The sequence below is a fragment of the Stegastes partitus genome, unplaced genomic scaffold (assembly GCF_000690725.1).
Source record: "Stegastes partitus isolate 25-593 unplaced genomic scaffold, Stegastes_partitus-1.0.2 Scaffold1105, whole genome shotgun sequence".
Classification (NCBI taxonomy): domain Eukaryota; kingdom Metazoa; phylum Chordata; class Actinopteri; family Pomacentridae; genus Stegastes; species Stegastes partitus.
The window spans coordinates 84,188-106,372 of NW_007578836.1; the positions used below are offsets into that span (position 1 = coordinate 84,188).

The 22,185-nt window shown below is 40.6% G+C and overlaps 1 protein-coding gene across 1 annotated transcript in view; it reads right to left on the reverse strand.

The window, feature by feature from the left end:
- fbxw4 (F-box and WD repeat domain containing 4) overlaps positions 1-19,326 on the reverse strand; it is a 56,821-nt gene extending 37,495 nt beyond the window's left edge. Inside the window, exons 1-5 of the mRNA XM_008296160.1 lie at positions 19,028-19,326; positions 15,299-15,394; positions 13,059-13,244; positions 11,421-11,553; positions 11,144-11,229 (exon numbers count right to left, since the gene is read on the reverse strand). Of these exons, the coding sequence (XP_008294382.1) occupies positions 11,144-11,229; positions 11,421-11,553; positions 13,059-13,244; positions 15,299-15,394; positions 19,028-19,212 (686 nt within the window). The 5' untranslated portion in view covers positions 19,213-19,326. The remainder of the gene's footprint in view (positions 1-11,143; positions 11,230-11,420; positions 11,554-13,058; positions 13,245-15,298; positions 15,395-19,027) is intronic.
- Between the last annotated feature and the right edge of the window lie 2,859 nt (positions 19,327-22,185).

Here is a 22,185-nt window from a genome sequence, read left to right on the forward strand (position 1 = left end):
CCATGGTAAAAGTCCTTAAGTACAGTTCAGTTAATAACTTGAACTAGCTACGTGCATTCTACGGTGGCTGATGCAAACACATGCCATGGACCAGGGCCGTGAACATCAAGTGTACGCAGGGCTTAGAGGGTCAAATTACGATGACGCGGCCTTCCTACATTCACTAATGGAAGCGTCATTACATTTAAAGAACATTCACAATGATTGAGTATTGATTAATTCTATTACACATATAATTACTCTCACTGCATCATATCAGACAACAATACCGTAACATAGAGATACACTAGTGGAAGTTTACTTGATTGCTTTCAGTCCTAATATTCTTTTGTAGCCACTAGACAGGGACGGCTGGTTACACAGCCAGGTCACTTTTTCAACTGCTTGATTGAGTACGGTTTGTACTTTGGTATGCTTTGTGACTTTTAGCTAGGCTTATGGTTAACAACTGAGGTGAAAAAAGTGAATTTTCCTTTCAGGAACCAGCAGGAGGCATAACTTACATGGTATGCAGGGCCAAAGTGGGTTTAATAGGTTTATCAGTGAGTTGACACCTGGTTTCCCAAAGAGTTTTAATTACCCAGGCTGCTGGTCAGTGAGAGGTAGGGAGCAGGTTTCCATTATGAGGGGGCAGTGGGCTGAGACACGGTCTGCTATTTCAGCCAGCAAATTGGAGAATTAATGATGTGGATAATCTGTCTGTTCCTCTCAGATCTGAGGGATACTTTGAGGCCTGGACCAGACAGACCAGGCCACCATGCATCTATGCTGATATACTGGATTTCTTACTAGGACGTTTGAAGACGTTACAATTCTAGTCTGAAAATGAAGACATTATATGCTCCTCAATTATTTACAAGTCCTAAGTACCAAGCTATAACTGGATTAAGACTGGCTTTTAAGAATTTAATACAGACTTAGAGGACATTTCAATAGAAGAGATTTCCAAATGAAAGCTGGAGAGAATAGAATTGTAGACATTCTGTCTGTACTAGATGATTCAGCTGCATACATTCAGTGTCAAAGCAGGATGCATTGTGTCCCATGAAGACACAGTATAGGTGTGGAGGCTGGGCAGGTGGATGGGCATGTAGTGCATCTGGCTTTTGGAGGTGACCAGAATTTGCATCCTGTCATAAATTTAACAGCTATCAAATCAAATTTTCTGTCTTGCTGAGTAAACATAGGCAGTCTATGATAAATATATATTTTCATTTATTACATAGTGGTGTCAGTTTTAGGAACAAGTGTTTCAGTTGCCCCAACACTAATCATACCCTAACAATAGCTTATTTACCATGACCACAAATGTTCCGTCAACTTAAAGACCCTCTCCGAGACAAGTTTTATTTTCACTCATTGTTTGGTTAGGTTTAGGAAAAAGACATGGTTTATGTTAAAATATAACACATGTATAACTCAATATAACATGTTTGACGCTTCTCCTATATTTTCTGGGTTACCAGGTTGATGAGTCCTGCCCACCTAATATATTATTTCTTAATTTATTCATTTAATAGTTGGTTGGTTGAAATGAGCAATAAAATAAATGGCAAGGATATGTTCATTTGGAGTGTATTTGTAATCATCACAACCAAATTTAATCTGGCAGAAAAAATATTTCCTTCAAAATGCAATGTGGTTTAGTTGTATAGGAATGTAATTTTGGGGTATTTTTGCTTTCTCTATGATGTCCACCACTCTTTCTCCCCAGTTGCTGCAGCTTGAGCTGCCTGCTCACATATGACTCAAACACTTCAAAATGACACCATGTTACACAAATTGTAATACTAGGGTAATTCAGCCAAACATGTTAAAACCAAAAACAATTCTGAAAAAGACTGGAAGTCAACAGGATTTCTTCCTTAGGTTTGTTACATATGAAACCATGGAAGCCTGATTCTGTGTTTTTTCGAATGTGATAGGTACATTGCAGTTGTATACTGGAAATGTTCAGCATATAAAAAAAATCCTGTATGGACATGCTGACAAAATAAAAAACGTGACAAAAAGTTCCATATTAACCTCTTAGCATATTGTTGTTCTGAGCTGTCCGAGAGGAAAGTGGACTTCGACACTGCCTCTTTGCTTCATTATCTGGCTTCACAAAATCACACAGTTCTTTTTTACACAGAGCAAGTGTATACTATAAATAGGAATAAATTCAGTGGTAAGAACAGGATCTGGTACTGTGAAAGGTTAGCCATAGAACCTTCACTAGGGTTAGTGGTGCTTGAATCACGTTAAACCACAAATTAATGTTGACTTCAGCTTGACTATATCTGTGTGTTTGAAGTACATGTTTCAGTAGAACAGGGAGGAGAGGGAAGAACTGCAGGAAGAGGACTAAACATGTCATTATTTTTTTGTTTTGTCTTTGCCTTTTCCAGATTTCTGTCAAATGCAGCTTCAAGGCAAGAAGCACTTTTTTAAAATTTTCACTTTAGATGTTTTTTTTTTTTTTAAAAGTCATCTGTGGTTTTGCAGAAACATCAAATTTTAAAAATTCCATCAAAAAAAGTGACAGATTTGCCAAATCAGAGGTTTGTTAGGACTAAGATGAGAAACATACTTGCTGCAAAATTAGGCTCCTGACATAAATCATGTCAACTCTTAACTGCATGAGCATTTAGCTGTGTTTGTCCTTGAAACATCCTCCTGACACTAGTTTTAAATTGTTGTATCAGTAAAAAGGAGAAAATGATAGAACTACGACAGTAACCTGATTTTCAAGTTAGACCAACCCAACAGAATGTCTGCTGAGACCATTCTGTTTAACAGGTCTTACAAGTTGCATTAAAAATGGGGGGCTGAGTCCTACTACTGGACTTCTTTTTTTTTTTTTTAATGAATCTTAAGGCTGTATACAGAGTAGGTAATTATTTAGAGAGATTGGAAACCATCCAAACCTGTGATGTTTCCACTCTGCAGCCAGATGGACAATCACCTGCCTCTCTGCTGAACTAGCAGGTGATGAAGTAGATAGTGTTACAGTGCTCTGCATCTGCCTTCTGCATGTCACCAGTGCTGTGACTGAGTGTGTCTCAGTGTATGTTATTAAGTGTCTGGGTGTAAACATGGCTGAGAAATCAAAGGCGCTTCTAAATCACCACTACAAAGAATGGGATTCTGCTTTCTCATGCTTGTTTCAGTCTGGATTCTTTACAGATATTTCACACCTCTTGTAGGCTATAGGTTAACATTGTGCAGGAAACCTTATTTATTTTCTGTACTGTGTTCTTTTTTTTTTTTTTTAGAATGCTTATTCTTCACAGGTGTTGCTACAAATGTGTTCTGTTCCAAACCAGAGTAAACAACAGAAAACATATATACATAGCTGCAGGTGACAATGAAAAGGGGCCTAAGTAGTTCAGCAGGTCACAGTCACCACATGAACTTGATCAGATTATGTGAAATGCATGGCTATAAGCATGGATAGCAGGTTTTATATCAATTTACCAAAGATATACAAAGTCACATATTATTTAGGTCATTTGTCTGCTTTCTCAAAATACTATACGTCGAATACTGGCATAACGCATTGCAGATGAGCAGATATAAATACTAACACATTACTTTTGATGTTTGACAAGGTTTTTTTGACCACTGAAAACTTTTTAAAAGTGTTGACCAGATATTACAACCACATTTTTAAGGCTTTAAAAACCAGTCACTCCTCCAGGGAAGGATCTCAAGCTAGTGCAGGAGTTGGAGTGGCACCAACTAAATATAGTTGGGCTCCCCATGAGCGTAGCCTGGGTTCTCCAACCAAACTTTTGGAGAGAGCGTGGACTCTCCTTTTTTTGGAGTTGCCCAGAGTGAGAAATGCTTGGGAAGCTTCAATGCTCACATGGGCAGTGATGGAAAAACACAGAGGAAGGTCACTGGGGAGAACAGCCTGCCTGATTAGGACGATGGTGGTGTTTTGTTATCGGACGTCTGTGCCCAGCATGGACTGGCCATAACAAACACCATAACTGGTATTTTATAAATGTAATGGTACCAAAGCATATCAGGCAAAAAACAGATGATCAACCTTGTGGCCGTATCATTTGGGAACATGGAATCCAAATGTGCCATGTTTAAAGCATCCATTGCAGGGTGGCTGGTTAGAGTTGTGGTCAGAAGGTCATTGGTGCCTGTTGTGGCAGTAAACTAAGAACCCCCTGATGCACACCAGGGGTGAAGGAAATCGTCAAGCTGACAAAGACAGCCTTTCACACCTGGCTGGCTCAGGAGTCTTCTGAATGTAGGGTGAGAGGAAAGCAGGACCAACAAGATCTCACCTGTAGGTTCTAATGAAGCCATCAGCTTGATGCTCTGAATCTTCATCTATTTATAATCTACGCCCAAGAAAAATTCCACAGGACCACTTGAAAAAGTTGAGCAGTTGACTTAAAACTCACATACATCAAAAATACACCGTACAAAAATATTTATCCTTTTCCAAAATTTTGAAAATATTCCAAGAAACAGAGTTTGAAAATAAAGCAAGAAACAGAGACAAAGGTTATAAAACTGTGTGGCTCCACTTTCCATGCCCGACTGCCGACCTGGCTGGCCACACCCTAACTATCCCTGCAGCTAAACAAACAATTAAAAGTGCGTACACACTTACTGTGAACCAATGATCACAGCCACCTATTATCACTGAAAATAAGCCACACACCTAAAGTGCAAAAAAATGAAGTTATCTAACTACATACAAATATTTCTTTTTAAATCAATGTAAATTACTGTTGATTTATCATGAACTTAAGTCATTGCATTTTAATTGTTAATCATCAACTGAAATGCATTTAGGCTCCTACATCACCCATATCCCTGGCAGATGTTGCTGAGGTAGTCAAGAAGCTGCTTTGCAAGAAGTTGCCATTTGTGGATGAGATTTGCTCTGAGATGCTGCAGGCTCTTGGCACTGTTGGGCTGTCTTGTCTGACATGTCACTTTGGTGTCATGTAGAATGCAAATTGATTTTCAAAAATGGGGACAGCAAGGTGTGGTCCAATTATAGTGCCTGTTATCACACTAGCCTTTCTGTGAAAGGCTAAGCAACAGTGAGCTTGGTCTTCACCCTTGTGGGCTTTCTTTGGGGGTCATGAGAGTTAAATCATCCAGGCTACATGTGGTTTGCTGTTTTGGAAAAAGCCTAAGGCTGTATCCCCTAGGAGACTTTATAGATGCAACTGCAGGGTATGCGTTATCTGGGCATTTTCTACTAGCCATCCGATTAAGCTCTCCACTAATTCCTGCAGCCCAAGCACACCAGTTCACCAATGGCTGTGCGCAAATACTGTGAAACTACTTTGTGTTACACAGTGGCAAGTTGTAATATTGGAGACATTTGATCATACATGTTTGAAATGGAAAGTGAAAAGAATGAGATTGAAGGCAAAAGCAGCTGAAATGAAGGGCTGGGCTTAGCCTTAGAGATACAGTGATGAGTAGAGTAGTTATTCCTACAGTGGTGCACAAGCACTCACATGATACAAGCTGACAGAACAGTATCTGCAAGCATAAAAACATAATGACAAGGAAATATTTCTGGTCTGTGAATATATAAGACAGTATTTGCAAACCACAAAACCATTATTATGATACAGAATTTCATTTGGAGGTTATCTGGGATCCTATTGTAGAATTATATATCTTATCTGGCCTGGGAATGCATCTGAAAAACCTGGAAAAACTAAAAAAACTTTAATGGGGTAAGGGATGTTGGGAATATCTTGATTAGCCAGCTGCCTTCACATTAATACTCTTGATAAAGGGAAGAAAATGGATGAACAAACTGTTTTGAAAATCTAAAATCTATCTGATAACCTTTGTGAGGCTTGGTGTATGGCTCAACTATGCTAATTTTGATAAAGACTGGAAGCAAATTCAATGTTGTGGTCAGGAATGGACAGTTTCCCAGGCAGACTTATATTACCTCTACTACACCACTGGCATCCCTTTTTCCAGACCTAGACCCATACAGCTTTGAACAAGAGACAATGCAATAGATGTACTGCAACTGCCTACTAGCAGGCCTCCCCGCATCCACGGTCAAACCTCTGCAGATGATCCAGAATGCAGTAGCATGTCTGGTTTTCAACCAGCCAAAAACAGCATATGTCACCCCGCTGTTCAGATCACTTCACTGGCTTCCAGTTGCTCCCCGCATCAAATTCAAAACATCGACACTTGCTCATAAAACAACAATATGAACAGCTCCCTCCTACCAGAACTCTGTCATTCGGGTTTACACTTCCTCTGCTCACTATACAAAAGGCACGTGATACTCGTTTTCCACCAAACCAGTTCCAGTGCTGGTTCGGAGCCGGTGCCTGACTTAGCACCACTTCTTTGTGTTTCCACCACCAAAGCACTGGTTTCAGGCTCTCAAAACTGGTGCTTTTCAGGCAAAAACTCTTTGCTGGGCCAGAGAAAAGCACTGAGTATGTCAGGGTCTGGGGGCGGGGTTATTGTGACCAATGAGACCGATGAATGGGATACACAAGCGGATGTATTGGAATGAGTCCCGGGACACATGGAAGTTCTAAACAAACTGTTGCACACTGAAAGCCGGTATAGTTGTGTCCCACCAGCAGCACCACAGTGGTGGAAAAACAGAACTTTAATAACTTCAGTGTACTGCAGTATTTACGCTTAGAAATGCGATCTTCTCGTAAAAAATGGAGCGCACCTACCTGTGCCATTTATAGTGCTCATAAAAAAGACTGCATGAGAACAAATCCCTCCCTTTCATCTTGGACAAATCTACATTAGAACGCCCTAGTTTACTCTTTCAAAGTCGTTTTTGGTCGCACACCTGTCTGAGCACTGCAGCCACCAACAGCAGCTACCACAGCCTGCAATGCGGGGTGTTAGGGGAACATCTGTAAATTGCAGAGTCTATCGATAAGAAAATGTTCAGCAAGTTTTTCCTGTGACAAAAAAAAAAAATGTCTGGAGTCCTGTGTGGACTTCCGTGTGGCACAAGTGTTGTTCAGTCAACGGCTAATGGAAAAGCAACCGGTTCTTTGGAGGTGCCAGATTGGAACCAATTAAGCACTGGTCCTAGCACTGCCACGGAACTGGCACCTGGTTCTTTTTGGTGGAAAAGGGATGTGATACAGTCACCACAACAGGGCCTGAGGTCGGTAGCTAGACTCTTCTCCTCTGTGGTGGAACAAGTTACCAAACTCTGTTCGATCTGCGGATTCCCTCTCAGTCTTTAAGAAAATATTACTGTTGTTCAGTGAACACCTCTGCACTTGACAGACTGAAGGGGAAAAAAAAAATCCTATTACTTCCACACCAACATCCTATCAAACTTGAACTCGTTTTATGGCACTTATGGCTTTGGATGAAAGTATCTGCGAAATGAAATTGTAGAATTGTACCTTCAGGTTACCCAAGAGAAAACAGACAACCTCTCGATAGACTGCCGTTTTAGTCGACAGACTGATCCTTGACATTGGGGCAGAATAATCTTTCGAGTTCCCTTTGGGAGTTGAGGTAGTCTATTCTTGTTCCCTTGTTCAGGTAAAAGTTCTATAGCCAAAACAAGTTTGCAAAATGTTCTTTAAAGGAGGCTGAAATCCAATAAAGTTTCACTTTTGTGAAGGGAACTTTAAAACCCGGAGCCGACGGAGTTTCCCTCCCTCGGCTTGGGTGCTGCCGCAATGCTCACCAGACCCGACGCACTGCAGAAATCTTATTTTCTCCTGCCGTGACTCCCCCACCAGTCACGTTTTAAGTTTTAAGCCCATGTCACAGTACTGAAACTGCCCTTTTAAGAGTTTTTAATGATCTTCTCCTAACTGTTGATTCAGAAGATTCAGCATTTTTTGTTCTTTTAGATTTGACTGCTGCCTTTGATCCAGTCAACCACTCTATTCTCCTTTCCCAGCTTGAAAAGTGTGTGGGCATCAAAGGTACAGCTCTCAGGTGGTTTGAATCTCATCTGACAGACAGGAGTTTTCCTGTGCACCTTGGCAAACGTTCCCCAGCGGCATCCACTCTCTGTTGTGGGGTCCCCCAAGGGTCCATTTTAGGCCTCTTACTATTTTTTTTGTACATGCTACACCTGACCTGTCCAGGGTGTCCCCTGCCTTCGCCCTAAGTCGGCTGGGATAGGCTCCAGCCCCCCCCGCGACCCTAGTGTGGATTAAGCGGTGTATAGAAAATGGATGGATGGATGGATGCTACACCTGGGCTCCATTTTAACAAGCATGATATCGCTTTCCATTGTTTTGCAGATGAATGTGCAGATTTACCTGCCCATTAAATTCGCAACTGCAGGTTCACTCCAGCCATTACTAAATTGTCTAGAAGACCTCAAGTCATGGCTGGACATTAAATTTCTGCGTCTCAATAAAGGCAAGACAGAGATTATTGTTTTTAGGCGTTTAGACCAATTACATGAATGTATTGGTGCTCTCAGTCCCCTAGATGCTTATAACCGTGCGTTTTCAAAAAATCTAGGCGTGATCTTTGACAGTGCTGTTATATTTGGAAAAACAGATCAAGTTCTGTCGTCAAAACCAGCTTCTTCCAGTTAAGGTTGTTGGCCAAAGTGAAGCCCTATCTGTTTGATAAAGACTTTGAGAGACTCCTACATGCTTTTGTTACAACTAGGGTCTGGAACAGATGTCTCTTCGTTGGCTTCAACAGAATGCTGCTACCTGGACAAAGAAACGAGAACACATCGCTCCAATTTTGGCCTCGCTCCACTGGCTTCCTGTACACTTCAGTTAATTGCTTGTTTTTAAGGTTCCAAATTGGCTAGCACTTTCTTATTTGTCCAAGCTTTTAATTATCCATGCTCCACGCTTAACTCTGGCAAAACAATTTCCTTCGGGATGAATAAAGTTTATCTTTATCTTTATCTTTATCTTTAATGCTAAGGTCGGCTAATCAGATGGTCCTTGTAGTCCCCAGACTCAGAAACAGAAGTGACTTCTCTGTGGCTGCACCTTGTCTGTGGAATCGCCTACCTGCTCATATTAGAACTGCTCAGTCTTCTGTTACCTTCAAGTCCCTATTGAAGACACACTTGTACTCCCAGGCTTTTGATTGCAGTTAAGCCTTGGCACATGCCATTGTTTGTTGTGCTTTGTGAGTTTGTAAAGCACTTTGGTCAACCTTGGTTGTTTTTAAATGTACTCTATAAATGAAGTTGACTTGACTTGACTTGATCTCAACCATGAAGCATGTGGGTGGAAACATCGTACTTGGGGGTGCTTTTCTGCAAAGGGGACAGGTCGACTGCACCATATTGAGAGGAGACTGGATGGGGCCATGTATCACGAGATTTTGGGCAACAACTTCCTTCCCTCATTAAGAGCATTAAAGATTGGTCGTGGCTGGGTCTTCCAGCATGACAATGACCACACACTCCTTAGCTGGCAACTAAGCAGTGGCTCTGTAAGAAGCATTTCAAGGTTCTGGAGTGGCCTAGCCAGTCTCCAGACCTGAACCCAATAGAAAAACTTTGGAGGGAGCTGAAACTCCGGGTTACCCAGCAGCAGCCCCGAAACCTGAAAGACCTGCAGAAGATCTGTATGGAGGAGTGGGCCAAAATCCCTGCTGCAGTGTGTGCAAACCTGGTCAAGAACTACAGGAAACGTCTGACCCCTGTAATTGTAAACAAAGGTTTCTGTACCAAATATTAAGCTCCGTTTTTCTATTGTATGAAATACTTATTTCATGCAATGAAATGCAAAATAATTATTTAAAAGTCATACAATGTGTTTTTCTGGATTTCCTTTTTAGATTCTATCTCTCACAGCTAAGGTGTACCTACGATAAAAATGACAGACCTCTCTGTTCTTTGTAGGTGGGAAAACTTGCAAAATCGCCAGTGTATCAAATATTTATTTTCCTCACTGTACCTGGATAAATGGTTAAATAAAATAAATCAATAAATATTTTCAGGGATCCTCTTGGTTTACATGCATAAGTCATTGCAACTATTTGTACTACATTGGAAAAATATAATATTCTGACTATAAGGACTTCAACAAAAATTAAGTAAAAGAACAATAAACAATGAAATCAAAATAATGTTCTCAAAAAATATTTGAATCAATGTTGAATGAGGCTTAATACAGAGGGCCCGCAAGGCTGGCTTTGGAATGCAGGCATTCATTGCAAAAGAAAATAAGTTACCAACATAACAACCAGTAAAACTACAGCAGCATGATAACAGTGCAATACCTTGTCATACAGCAGTTTGAGTCCTACAACAAATGTCAAAGAAATGATTAATTCTGAAAATGCTAAAATATACCTTCAAAAATGAACCACGTTGGATTGTAAGTGCAGTTTCATTATGTAGTCCAATTCCCTCACTTGTTTTAGTTTAAAATTTGGGAAGACATTTTTGATACCAAACTCAAATACAGGAAACACATTTAACTACAACATTTACTATGCAACTGTTTAATAAACAGCAGTCAAACACAGGGTACCTGCTAGAATACCTAGAAAGGCACTTTGCCACACAAGACTTAAACACACTAATGGTTGAGGACATTATAATGAACTTTACCATCCAAAAAATAGCAGGGACACTATCTTGTATACATTGGGTCTTGGCATTCATGTGAATGATAGCTTGACCTGTTCCACCAACCTAAATGTTTTTTCAGACAAGGTTTGTCCCTACATGGCAATAATACTCTCCGAAAGTAGCAGCAGGACAATGTGCCCAGCTACACTGCAAAAATTGCTCAGAAGCAACACGAGCAAAATGACAAAGTGCCCAAAGCATTGACCCAGCATTCAGACTCCCCAGATTGGAATAATCTTATGGAGCAGAGTCCCACAACATACATCATTCAGAAGGAGAATTGTGTACAAGACAAGTTCAACATCAGGCTCACATTAGTTGGATAATCACAATCTGGACATGTAACCCAATTTGATTTGCAGTGAGTCAAAGTTAAATTTGACATGCTGTGCCATAATCTCGTGCTATTCCTTAGTGTAAGTAGTCTGGTCCAAACACAACAGTGACTGAGAGTAGCACCTCCATTAACAATTTTCCTGGAGAAAGCCATTTCATTGAGTAACTCATCACAGCCACATTCGTCAATTTCTTTGTGGCAACTGTTAAACAAATGCTTGTGAGTGATTCTGAGCAAATCCTTACCTCAATGTGGGACTAATAGCAACAGACCACACTCTGTCATACATGGGAATTGTATCTCTGGGGGACCTGGAAGTCAAAGTCCAAATCTAGAAAAAAAAATAAAAAATCATCAGTAAGTGTATTTTATATTGCGACGTTAGATTTTTATATTTCAAAATGCATTTGAAGCATCAATAAAACTTAGGATGAATTGAAAATTAAGTGAAATGTAGCAACAAAACATGAAACAAACATGAACTGTAAACACCATGTCACAGAAATGTAGAAATGTTCTGACCCGGGCTGTTCGATCTCTTGATCCACTGACAATGAGTCCATCTTTAGAGTCTAGGCAGTTAACCTCCTGGTTATGACCTAATAACTCTAGAGACACGTGATTTCTCCTGCTGTGGACCAGGATCTTGCCATCACTGTCAAAAACAAAGGGAATTAAATTTCAAGCTTTTTTGTCTGACATACTTCCAATATGTTGGAAAGACATAAGCCTTTAATTTGAAAAAATATTTACGAGTTATTTTGCAATTCACCATTATGGGTTGACGCTTTTCTGTCTGATTTATTCCTAGACCAAACATTGTCTTGCTTAGTGAACTACACTGATCATCCACAACAATAAAACCACCTGCCAAACACTGTTAAGGTTCTCCTCATGCCACCAAACCAGCTTTAACCCATTGAGATCTGTACTCCATAGACCTTTGAAAGTGTCCTGTGGTACCAGGCACCAAGATGTTAACAGTTGATTCTTTAAGTTGTTGAAATTGGATTGGACTTGTTTTTCCAGTACATCCAGCAGATGCTAATTGTACTGAGGTCAGTGGACTTTGGAGGCCAAGTCCACATCTTAAGGTTTTTGTCATGTTCCTCAAATCTGAACATTTTTTGCAGCGTGGCTGAAGAAGCATGCTCTAATCTAGTCATCCGGCCATCACAATTTGGTCCTTGTTAAAGTCATTTAAAGTCATGCTAGTTTTCCTTCTTCCAACACATCAACTTCAAGAATTGACTGGTCACTGGCTGCCTAATCTATCCCACCCGTTGACAGGTGCAGTGTAACAAGATAATGAATGTTATTCACTTCAACTGCTAATGTTGTGGCTGATCAGTGTAAATATTAAAAATAAATGAATAATGTACGCTGTGGAACTGTTTGAAAACCCTTTCTGATGGAAGATATTTTATGTATAAAAACTTTATGATTTGCTGGAACCCACTGTCTCATAGGTGCAGACTAATATAGTCCTCTAAAAATCTGCCAAAATAATCAAATTTATGGTCCACATACTAGCTTGTTCCAGAGCTTTTAACCATATTTCATAATGAAGTAAATTTTGTCACATGACTTAAAGTCCCTACTGTGTAGCTGACAAATGAATGGACTCCCTGACGAGTGCGGACCCTCAATTTACAGACGAATGATCTCAGTATGCTGAGGTTGAAACAAGCTACCAGAGGAAGTTCTTAAGCAGACCTTGACTTCAGTTTATTTAGTCAATCTAAGTGGTCAACTGTCAAAAGCTGTAAAATAGTTTTAGAGTTCTCTGCTGATTCTTAGCACAATTACTTCTTTCACTTTCTGTATGAGCAGCTGGGGACATCATGAATTCCTTAGAGAAGAAAAGATGTTTTGCCCTTTCTATGACTGGAGAGTTGTCAACTCTGCCTTTCAGTGGGCTATTTTGAACAGCAATAAACATGTTTGCTAGCATTTAGCAGGTGTCTGTGCAAAAGCATTAAAACACAGCAAATGCAAAGAATTCTTTAAATCTCTATAGGTTAAAAAGAACTGTAACAAAGTCACATAACATTTCTTAATGCTAAGATACTAATTACTGTGTTATTACCTCTGATTGTTACATAATGATAAATGCATGCCAAATAAAGCCAGCAGGATTACAAATAGTGCGTGAGTTACCTTCCACCACTGATCAGGTTAGAGTCTGTGAGAGCAAAGCGACAGACATCACCCTTATGGCCAGAGTAGATTTCAAATGGGCTACGCAGGAGCCTCCTGGAGCCTTGATGCAGGTGGTACGCCCCAATATTAGCAGCCTGAGACAGAAACAGTATATCCCCATCCAGCTGCAACCACGGCAACAGTCTGACAAAAAGATACATGATAATATGTAAGTGACTAGAAATGATTATAGTGGAGCTGATATAAATGAAGTCAAAATGACAAATTCCAAAAACATATGCAGCTTAATGAAGAACATGCTCTAATTTTTCCTAGCGTTGGATAGGAAGATGGATATCTATCTGTCTGTTCAGATTTCAGATACGTAACATTGCTGGCTTCAGAATTAATGACGATATTCTGTCATTCAGACACAGATGTTGTTTGTGTTAATGTTCAGCAGCTTTAGATGTTCTCAACATAGTGATGGAGAGAGTTACAGTGCGTGTGATATTTATCATATACACAAGATTGGAAAGTACTGTACATCAGGTGATGTGTAACACATAATAATGCACAAATACATTCAACTAAATCCAAACTAATAGCATGCTTATGAAAGAGTCCAAATTACTATAGCCCACTTTTTATGATTTGATGAACATTGAAAATGCTGTCCAGGTGTAAAGATAATGTAACTAGTACTTTACCAACAGCAAAATAAAAAATATCCTGACAGCTGTGATGAAGCTCAAGACTCAACCTGAGGATGGGCGCTATGTAACAAATTATTTACCTGCAGCTGGAGGCAACAAACTAAACTTTATCTCTTCTAATGTTTCGTTAAAATCTGGAATACATTGATGATTCGCAGGTCTAAATAATATGACTTGTTATAGTCTCTGAGTTTATTGTAGTTACGGCTGCAGACAGGAAACTGATTAAGAAAGCCAGCTCTGTCCTAGGCTGCCCCCTTGATCCTGTGGAGGTGGTGGAAGAAGAGACGATGATGACAAAGCTTTTGTCCATCATGGAGGACACTTCCCACCCCCTGCAGGAAACAGTAAGATCACTGGGCAGCTCCTTCAGACAGACTGCTTCACCTGTGGTGTCTAAAGGAGAGATACCACAGGTCCTTCCTTCCTGCTGCAGTCAGACTGTTCAATCAAGCCTGCTCCCAGTAGTTCAGTTCACCCACTAACTGTGCAATAATAATGTAAATAAGGACACTGTGCAATTTCGCAGATTTTTTTCTGTAAACACTTATACTTCTTCTGGAAGGAGAAAGTGTCTGTGTATATCTGTGCACTACGTGCATTGTGTGCTGCTCTTTTTCCCCCTGTACTGTGTTTTTTTGCTGTTTGTTTTGTTTTTGTTTTTTTTTCTATCCGCTGCTGTAACACTTTACAGGTGTCAAACAAACTCAGAGCCAATAGTTCCAAACAGCTGAAAGAAACACACTTCAGCTCCAGGGCACGCATTCACACATGCAGTCGAACTGCTTGGTTGCCGTGAGATTAACGAAACAGAGTGCATGTCTGAATGGGACAGAGGAGATGGGATGACATGCAGCAAGTGGCCACTGGGCCAAATGGAACCTTGGCCACTGCGGTAAAGACTTAAGCCATTGCACATGGGTCGCAGGCTCTACCCGATGAGCTTTCACTGCACCCCAAAATGATGAAGCCAGCAATGTTATGCATCCCATGTCTAAAAAAGGCTTCAGACAGGAAGCCTACATGTTTATATGCCATCAGATTATCAGAAAGGATGTCTGAAAGGGGCTTAAGTATGTAGAATAAGTTCTGGTTTAATGAAGCCTTGCTTGATATGAAGACTAGAACCAGAGGGAAATGACCCACATGACTTGTCCGACTGTAAAGTACAGCATATATTTTCATATTGCATACAGCCTAGAACAGGGATCTCCAATCCTGGTCCTCCAGGGCCACAGTCCTGCATGTTTTAGATGTTTCCTTCTTCCAACACACCTGATTCAAATGATCAGCTCATCATCAAGCTCTGCAGAAGCCTGATAACGATCCTGATCATTTGAATCAGGTGTGTTGGAAGAGAGAAACATCTAAAACATGCAGGACTGTGGCCCTGGAGGACCAGGACCCCGGTCTAGAATCTCTGAATTCTCATTTAATACATATTCCATTTCTTGTCTGACATGGCATATTGCAAAAGCTATATGGAGCAAAATGAGGACATGATGTTACAGCCTTTTAAGTATAGGCAAATGACTCACTAACTTGGTTTTCCATTTGAGAGGACTCGCCCTTTTGCAGACCCCATTGAACCAGTTTTGAGCTATCTTCACTCGCTCCTTCAGTGGGACATGAGGATATCTGCAATGACAGTGACAGTTTAACACAACCATGCTTTGACTAACGGGAATTTTCAAGGTCTGAATGTTAATTTGCTTGTCGTGATGAAAACAGTTTTGGATTATTTTAAACCATCCCCACTTAGCCAGTGTGCAGCAGTTTTACATGTCTGCTACATTCAAGTCTTGCAAAACAAGTTCACACAATGCTAACTGAGCCTATCAGATGCAAGTAAATCTCATTGCATTGCACATGCCAGAGTTTTAAATCTCTTGACTGTAGTGACATTTCTGCAATGGTGCACTGGCATTAATGTGCTTTACGTCAACCAGCAATGATTGGTTTGCCTCAGCTAAAAGAGTGGCACAGCAGCAATGGAGATGGAGTAGGCTACAGTAACTGGAAATATGGAGAAGCACATGGTGAGAAAAACGTTGGAGGCATACAAGAAACGTTTCTGATGGTCCAGCTATGGTAGAAACTTGGCATTCAGAGGAAGGATTACAGCTTAAAAAGAGAGCGATCAACTGCAGGGCTTACAGCATAGGCACCTATTGACAGTGTTAGTGAATACTGTGTTATACCACCGGTATCTGGTACACTACCAGAACTGCAGGTTTGAATGTCAGAGGACATACTGCAGCATTTTAATCTATTGATGATTAAAAGCTACATATCCACATGTTTATCTGGCACATTTTTGCCAGTTCTGATACAGCTATGGAGAAACACTGATTGCAGTGTCAATATTTAACAGACACATCAGCCAACGTCCTTTTTTATAAAATGATGGAAAGCCAAAAACTGTTGCCTGTGGCAGGTTGTTTCAAGAGTCAGTTCACACATTTTACAAACAAACAAACCAATCAAAATAAAAAAGAAAGTCTAAAGTTCCTCTACTGGTAACTCTCCACACTGTCAGTTTTGGTTTTATGGTCAGAGTTTGGAGAAAAGCACCTCTGAGATGTCAGTCTCAGTTCTAACACAATGGAGATGAACAGAATTTTGTGGCGTTCACAGTATATTAAAATTACTTAAATTCACCAGCAACATTTCTTTTGAAAACATTGGTCCTTTAACTCTGGATGATCCTCAGAACTTTTATACTATACTAGAAAGTCATACAATACCAAAAACTACAAAAGTGCGGTGTCTGCAGCTATCCATGTGTGCATTTGCATCTCTTGTATCTCTTGCTTCATTTGATAGCAGACTTTTCATTGTGCATTGCCCAGGTGTGCAGAGGCAGTCCACAGTCATCCAAAACAGAACCATATGCATTCACGTTCTGATAAAGGCCATGTCAAACAGGGGAGGACAGAGAGCAGCAGAAATCCCCTCCAAACTGTCTGACTGAGAATATACAGCATGGGACATCTTTATGCTTCCATTAAACCATCATCTGGCTAAATGAGGCATCTACAGACCAGTATGGGTCTGACTCCAACACTGGATGAAAGGCCTGACGGAGCACACTATGGTGTCCTTGTCACTCATAGCTCACTCTGGGCTGGTCAGTCAGGTTGAACTGTGTAAGTCGATCACATTTAGACAAACAGGGATGACACCTCTGCCCCAGAAAAGCTGATGACTACTCTCAAATTCCAGCTTAGAAAAATTGGAATTGTATTTTCAAAGTTCTAGCTACTCCTATTAAAAATATAATAATTACAATGTGCCCTGGTGGTCTAAGCTTTAAGTGCCATGAATCCCAGTGTCCTCTTTTGCACCTAGATTGGAAGCTCATGTTTTTCCCATCTCTACTCTGGTTGTTGTAGCATCCCCGTACTATTTAGCATTTAATAAAGGCATAAAATGTTCTACCTGAAAAACAAAACTGGGTTAACTGATGATATCACTTAAACCAGTGAGACAATTGTCAAGTTGACCAAAAAAAAAAGAAGAAAAAAAGCAGTTTATCCAAATGATCTAAACCACTATATTTAGAGGTCAGCCTGACAGTGCGCTCAGGTGAACTGACAACTGTAGTGACTGTAGGCAGGTCATGTTATTTGTTACAATTCAACACAGTTTATCATAACCTATAGACACTATCACCTTCATTTTTTCTTCAATATAAGTTTGAGTAACCTCAGACTTTCTTTACGGCCTGTCTGAGGGTCTGACAAATCGAGCGGCAAGGAAGCAAAGTAGCAAGTGTACCCTAAATGCTCCACCTAAAGCAAGTAACTGTCCTAGTGCCACAAAACTGTTGAAAATGTTCTAATGCTAGGTATTGACTGGCTGCACAGTCTGTTTTACACTGCTGACATGTCAGCTAATACAACACAGATTAGAAAATTGATTTGTCTATTGTAATTTCTCAAAGAGAATACTCTATCAATAACTGGCCAAAAACTAGGGATGATTACGACATATACTTCATTATGGGACAGTCTTAGATGTAAATTCACTTCTTGAGTAGCATGTTTAAATGTATTAGGTTTGAAGTTTCACAGCCCAAATGTCCAGCCGTCACATTAGAAACAAACTGCTAAATCGAGAGTGCAGAGTCGTAAAATAAATATAACACATTTCACAATAAACTGTTTTCTACCAGCATGAATCTCTTGCATCATTTGCAATAGAGGTGCTTTTAAATGTAGTATATTTTTTTCAATTCCTCATACCTCCCCATAATATTATGTATGAATTGAAATCGAACTGAATCATTCAGATTCAAATCAGCTGTAAAAAGCGCCTCCTTTTTAACAAATTGTTTCCTGACGATTCTCTATAAGTGATACCGATTCTCAGCTGAAGGAATGTTATATCTCCAAACCTGTTGATCTCGACCTTAGTAATACAACTGAACAAAGTTTTGCTGTAACAGTATTGTTAACCATATACATTACATTGCTACGGAACCTGACATGTTTTCAGCTAGTGATACAGAAGTTGTATGTTTGGCTCTGATTTGCTGTCAAGTACGTTTCCACTGCTGGTACTGCAGCTGATAGAACACAGATTAGTAAATTGGTCATTAAATTAGTGTTTATTACGAGAAATATTCAATCAGTAACATTAATTTCACTTTGATTTGGCCAAAAATTAGAGTGACATCCTGCATTCTGGGACAGTGTCAGACCTAAATGCACTTCAAATCAAGATCATGTTTAAATATATGAAGTTTAACATATCCAGCTGTCAGTTAGAGACAAGCAGCCGCACTGATCAGTTTCATATATAACATATGAACATGCTTATAACAGTTGTTGACCAGCATTCCTGTGTTGCATCATTTAGCAGCAGATTTTACCATGATTTTTATATTTGTTCTAGTAAGTGGGGACACCATCGGTGCATTTTGTGCATTGAAGGGTCACATGAAGCGTCTGACGGCCGCTTTTGTGTAAACTCCAGAAAGCCAGAGTTCCCAAGGAAATGGTGCTCAACCTAAGCTTAGTTTTCGAACTGAAACGGGGTCAGCCGCCTTCCACAAGGCTGTTTAAGGGGGTCATAACAGGCCGAACTAGTGTGAACGCAGCACAGGCTATGAGCGTAAAGTGAAAACGTGGAGTGGATGTAGCCAGAGTCACCTCACTGCCCCAGAACAGCTGATCACAGCGTTCACAGATGCTGTCAGCAGTCCCAGGTTAGTCTAGCGCCAAGCTCAACACACGCTACAGCAACAGTGTGCCACTGTTATCTTACATGTCTGTCCCATCCCGAGTGATTCCAGTGTTTAAAAACTCTTTAGCAATCTTCCTCCACACCGCGTCCCGGCTCACAAAGCGGTGCGTGCTCTTACAAGCTTGAGAAAGCCGACAGAGAGATCTGTGGTCCAAATAAGACGCGATGTGATAGAGGACGTCCTCTGGCAGCTGGAGAAGCAGCATGCTGAGCTCCGGCAGCTCTCTGAGCCCGGCTCGACGCGCTACAACCGGCGGCAGTCTGTAGAAGCGACCCACAGTGAACAGAAGTCCATCTTTCAGAGAGCAGCAGCGCCAGCAGCAGAGTAAACAGGAAGCTGATGACGACGGGCTCACGTTCCTGACGTCATGACGTACGGTGCGCTGCGTTCTGTGCGTGTTGTTTCCGGTTTGAACATGCGCCAAGAACGATGCCTGGAGTTGTCTTTTGAGAGAACCTGACATTTCACCTTGATGAAGTGGTTACCTGTAATCAGCACATTAATAACGGGAGTTAGTGCTGCAAAACTGTCTTTAATAAAGTCAAATAGCAACTGTAAAGTCAAACTTATTCTTTCTTAAAGATCATATCAAATCAAATCGAGTTTGTTGTCATTTTGCTGTACATACACAGTAGTACAGGCAAGATGAGAGAGGGTTTCTTCAGGATCCAATAACTTAAGGCAATTTAAATAAAGAAATGTTTGCATATCTGGATCAGCAGTTCAGCATTCTGACAGCTTGTGGAATGAAGCTGTTGATCATTCTGAAGGTTCTTCCTTTAATCCTCCAGAAACGTTTGCCTGATGGTAGCAGTTCAAACAGGTGATGGAGAGGGTGTGAGGAGTCCCTGGCAATGTTCAGTGCCCTGCTCCTACAGCGGCTCTGGAAAAGTTCTTGGACAGAGGTGAGGGAAACTCCGATGACCCTCTCAGCTCCTCTAACTATCCTCTGCAGGGCTTTTAGATGCAGTATGCCAGAACGCTCTCCACCACACCTCTGTAGAAAGTCCTGAGGATGCTGGCAGGGAGAGAGGCTTGTTTCAGCTTCCTCAGGAAATACAGTCTCTGCTGGGACCGTTTGATGATCGCTGCGGTGTTCTTATGCCACCTGAGGTCCTGCGAGATCTGCACTCTGAGGAACGTGATGTTCTCCACTCTCTCCACTGTGCAGCCGCTGATACTGAGGAGAGCATGCTCAGGACATGACCTCCGGAAGTCGATGATCATCTCCTTCGTTTTGTCCACGTTGAGCAGCAGGTTGTTCTTATTGCACCAGCCCTCTAGATGTTTCACGTCATCATTACATTGATTCTTTGTTCCTGCAAATAAGTCTTGCTTCATCAGCAAACTTGATGAATGATAACTAACACATTGCAAAAATCCCAATCTTTTCCTATAAGGAAGTAATGAATAAACTGGTTGATTTAATGAATTACCTTGAAGTTAAAATTAATTCATTGAAGTTGTAAATGAGTGTTATTCCTTCTTAAAAATCATAACCAACACATTGCAACATTCCTGATAGTTGTCCACTTACTGCAGTCTGGTATACCACCTCAAAAATATAAATAAAGTAGGTGTATGACTTTTTTTGACAACAACAAGAGCTAAATGTAGAAACTTCATAAACAAAGAATTCATGGAAGAACTGTTGTATTGGATTTTATTAGATTTCACACATGTATGTGAGTATGACCTACAGTGTTTGCTATAAATAACGTTAATAACTACCATCTATTTAGAACTTTCTGACCAAAGTTACAAATTGCTTTTGTAATGAAACAAGAGATACAGTTCCTGTAAAAGTTTGGCAGCAGTATTTTGGGATAAACTGGAGGAGACATGCTGACTTAAGCCTTTTTTAGACATAGGATATGGAACATTTCTGAGTTCATCAATCCATTATGAAGTCACGGCATTCCATCATTTAAGCCTTTTTTAGACAGAGGTCACTCTTCTGTTAATGCTCCTCATGGCTACATTCACATATACCACCCACAGAGCCATAGAGTGCTGCAGCACACACGCAGCATTTGACATTTATGTGAGACTAGTCAATACACAAAGAAATGTAGAATGCAAAAATAATGCAAACAAACAAACAAATAAATAAGACAGCTCACCTCAGCCCTTTCTCCATGTCTGCATAATTTACATTATCCATTATCTATACACCGCTTAATCCTCACTAGGGTCGTGAGGGGCTGCAGTCTATCCCAGCTGACTCAGGGTGAAGGCAGGGGACACCCTGGACAGGTCGCCAGTCTATCACAGGGCCACACTTAGAGACAAACAACCAAACACACTCACATTCACACCTACGGACAATTTAGAATCACCAATTGTGGTGATATTTTTGGACCTTGTGGGAGGAAGCCGGAGAACCCGGAGAGAACCCACACTGCACAGGGTGAACATGCAAACTCCACGCAGAAAGATCCTGGGTGTCCTCACCAGGATGCAAACCTCCGACCTTCTTGCTGCGCGGCAACGGTGCTAACCACCGCTCCCCCTAACAACCCCTGTACAGTTAAAGATAACTAATGAAACTTGTACTGTACTGTCTATGAGTACATGTGCACAGCTCTCTCTCTTTAAATATACTCGTGGATCCCACAATATACTAATACACTTTGAAGAAGTAGTCCTAAACAGCTAAAACTAAACTATTACTGTGTGTGTGACAGTTCACCTGTCTGATGTGAAGACATGCAGACCTACACAGTGTGATCTGCTGTTGGATCCTGATCCACTGTGCTCCATCCATGCTCTCCTGTGGTAATTTATGTTTAAAAGAAATAGATTGTGTTGTGTAAAATTCAAACTTTGTCTACTTATTTTTACTCTACAAATGTCAGCTTCCAAAATACTAGAGGTTATAGACAAAGCAATGTAACAGACAAGAACTAGGTATTTTGCCATTTTTTTTGAAAGTGAGAATGTAAGAGAACGTAAGAATGTAATAATGATAAACCTTTGTAGCATGTTGTTCCATGTACAATGCTCTCTCTCTTTGAAGACGCTCACATGGATCCCACTCAGTTTACACTTGTAATATTTCTGTATCACTTTCAACAAGCACAAGGTCTGACCTCGTATCATTGCTGGCATGACTTTTACTGATGAGCCACCACAGTGCACGTTTGGACATGCAGCCGACTTGTTTAGTTGCCCTTAA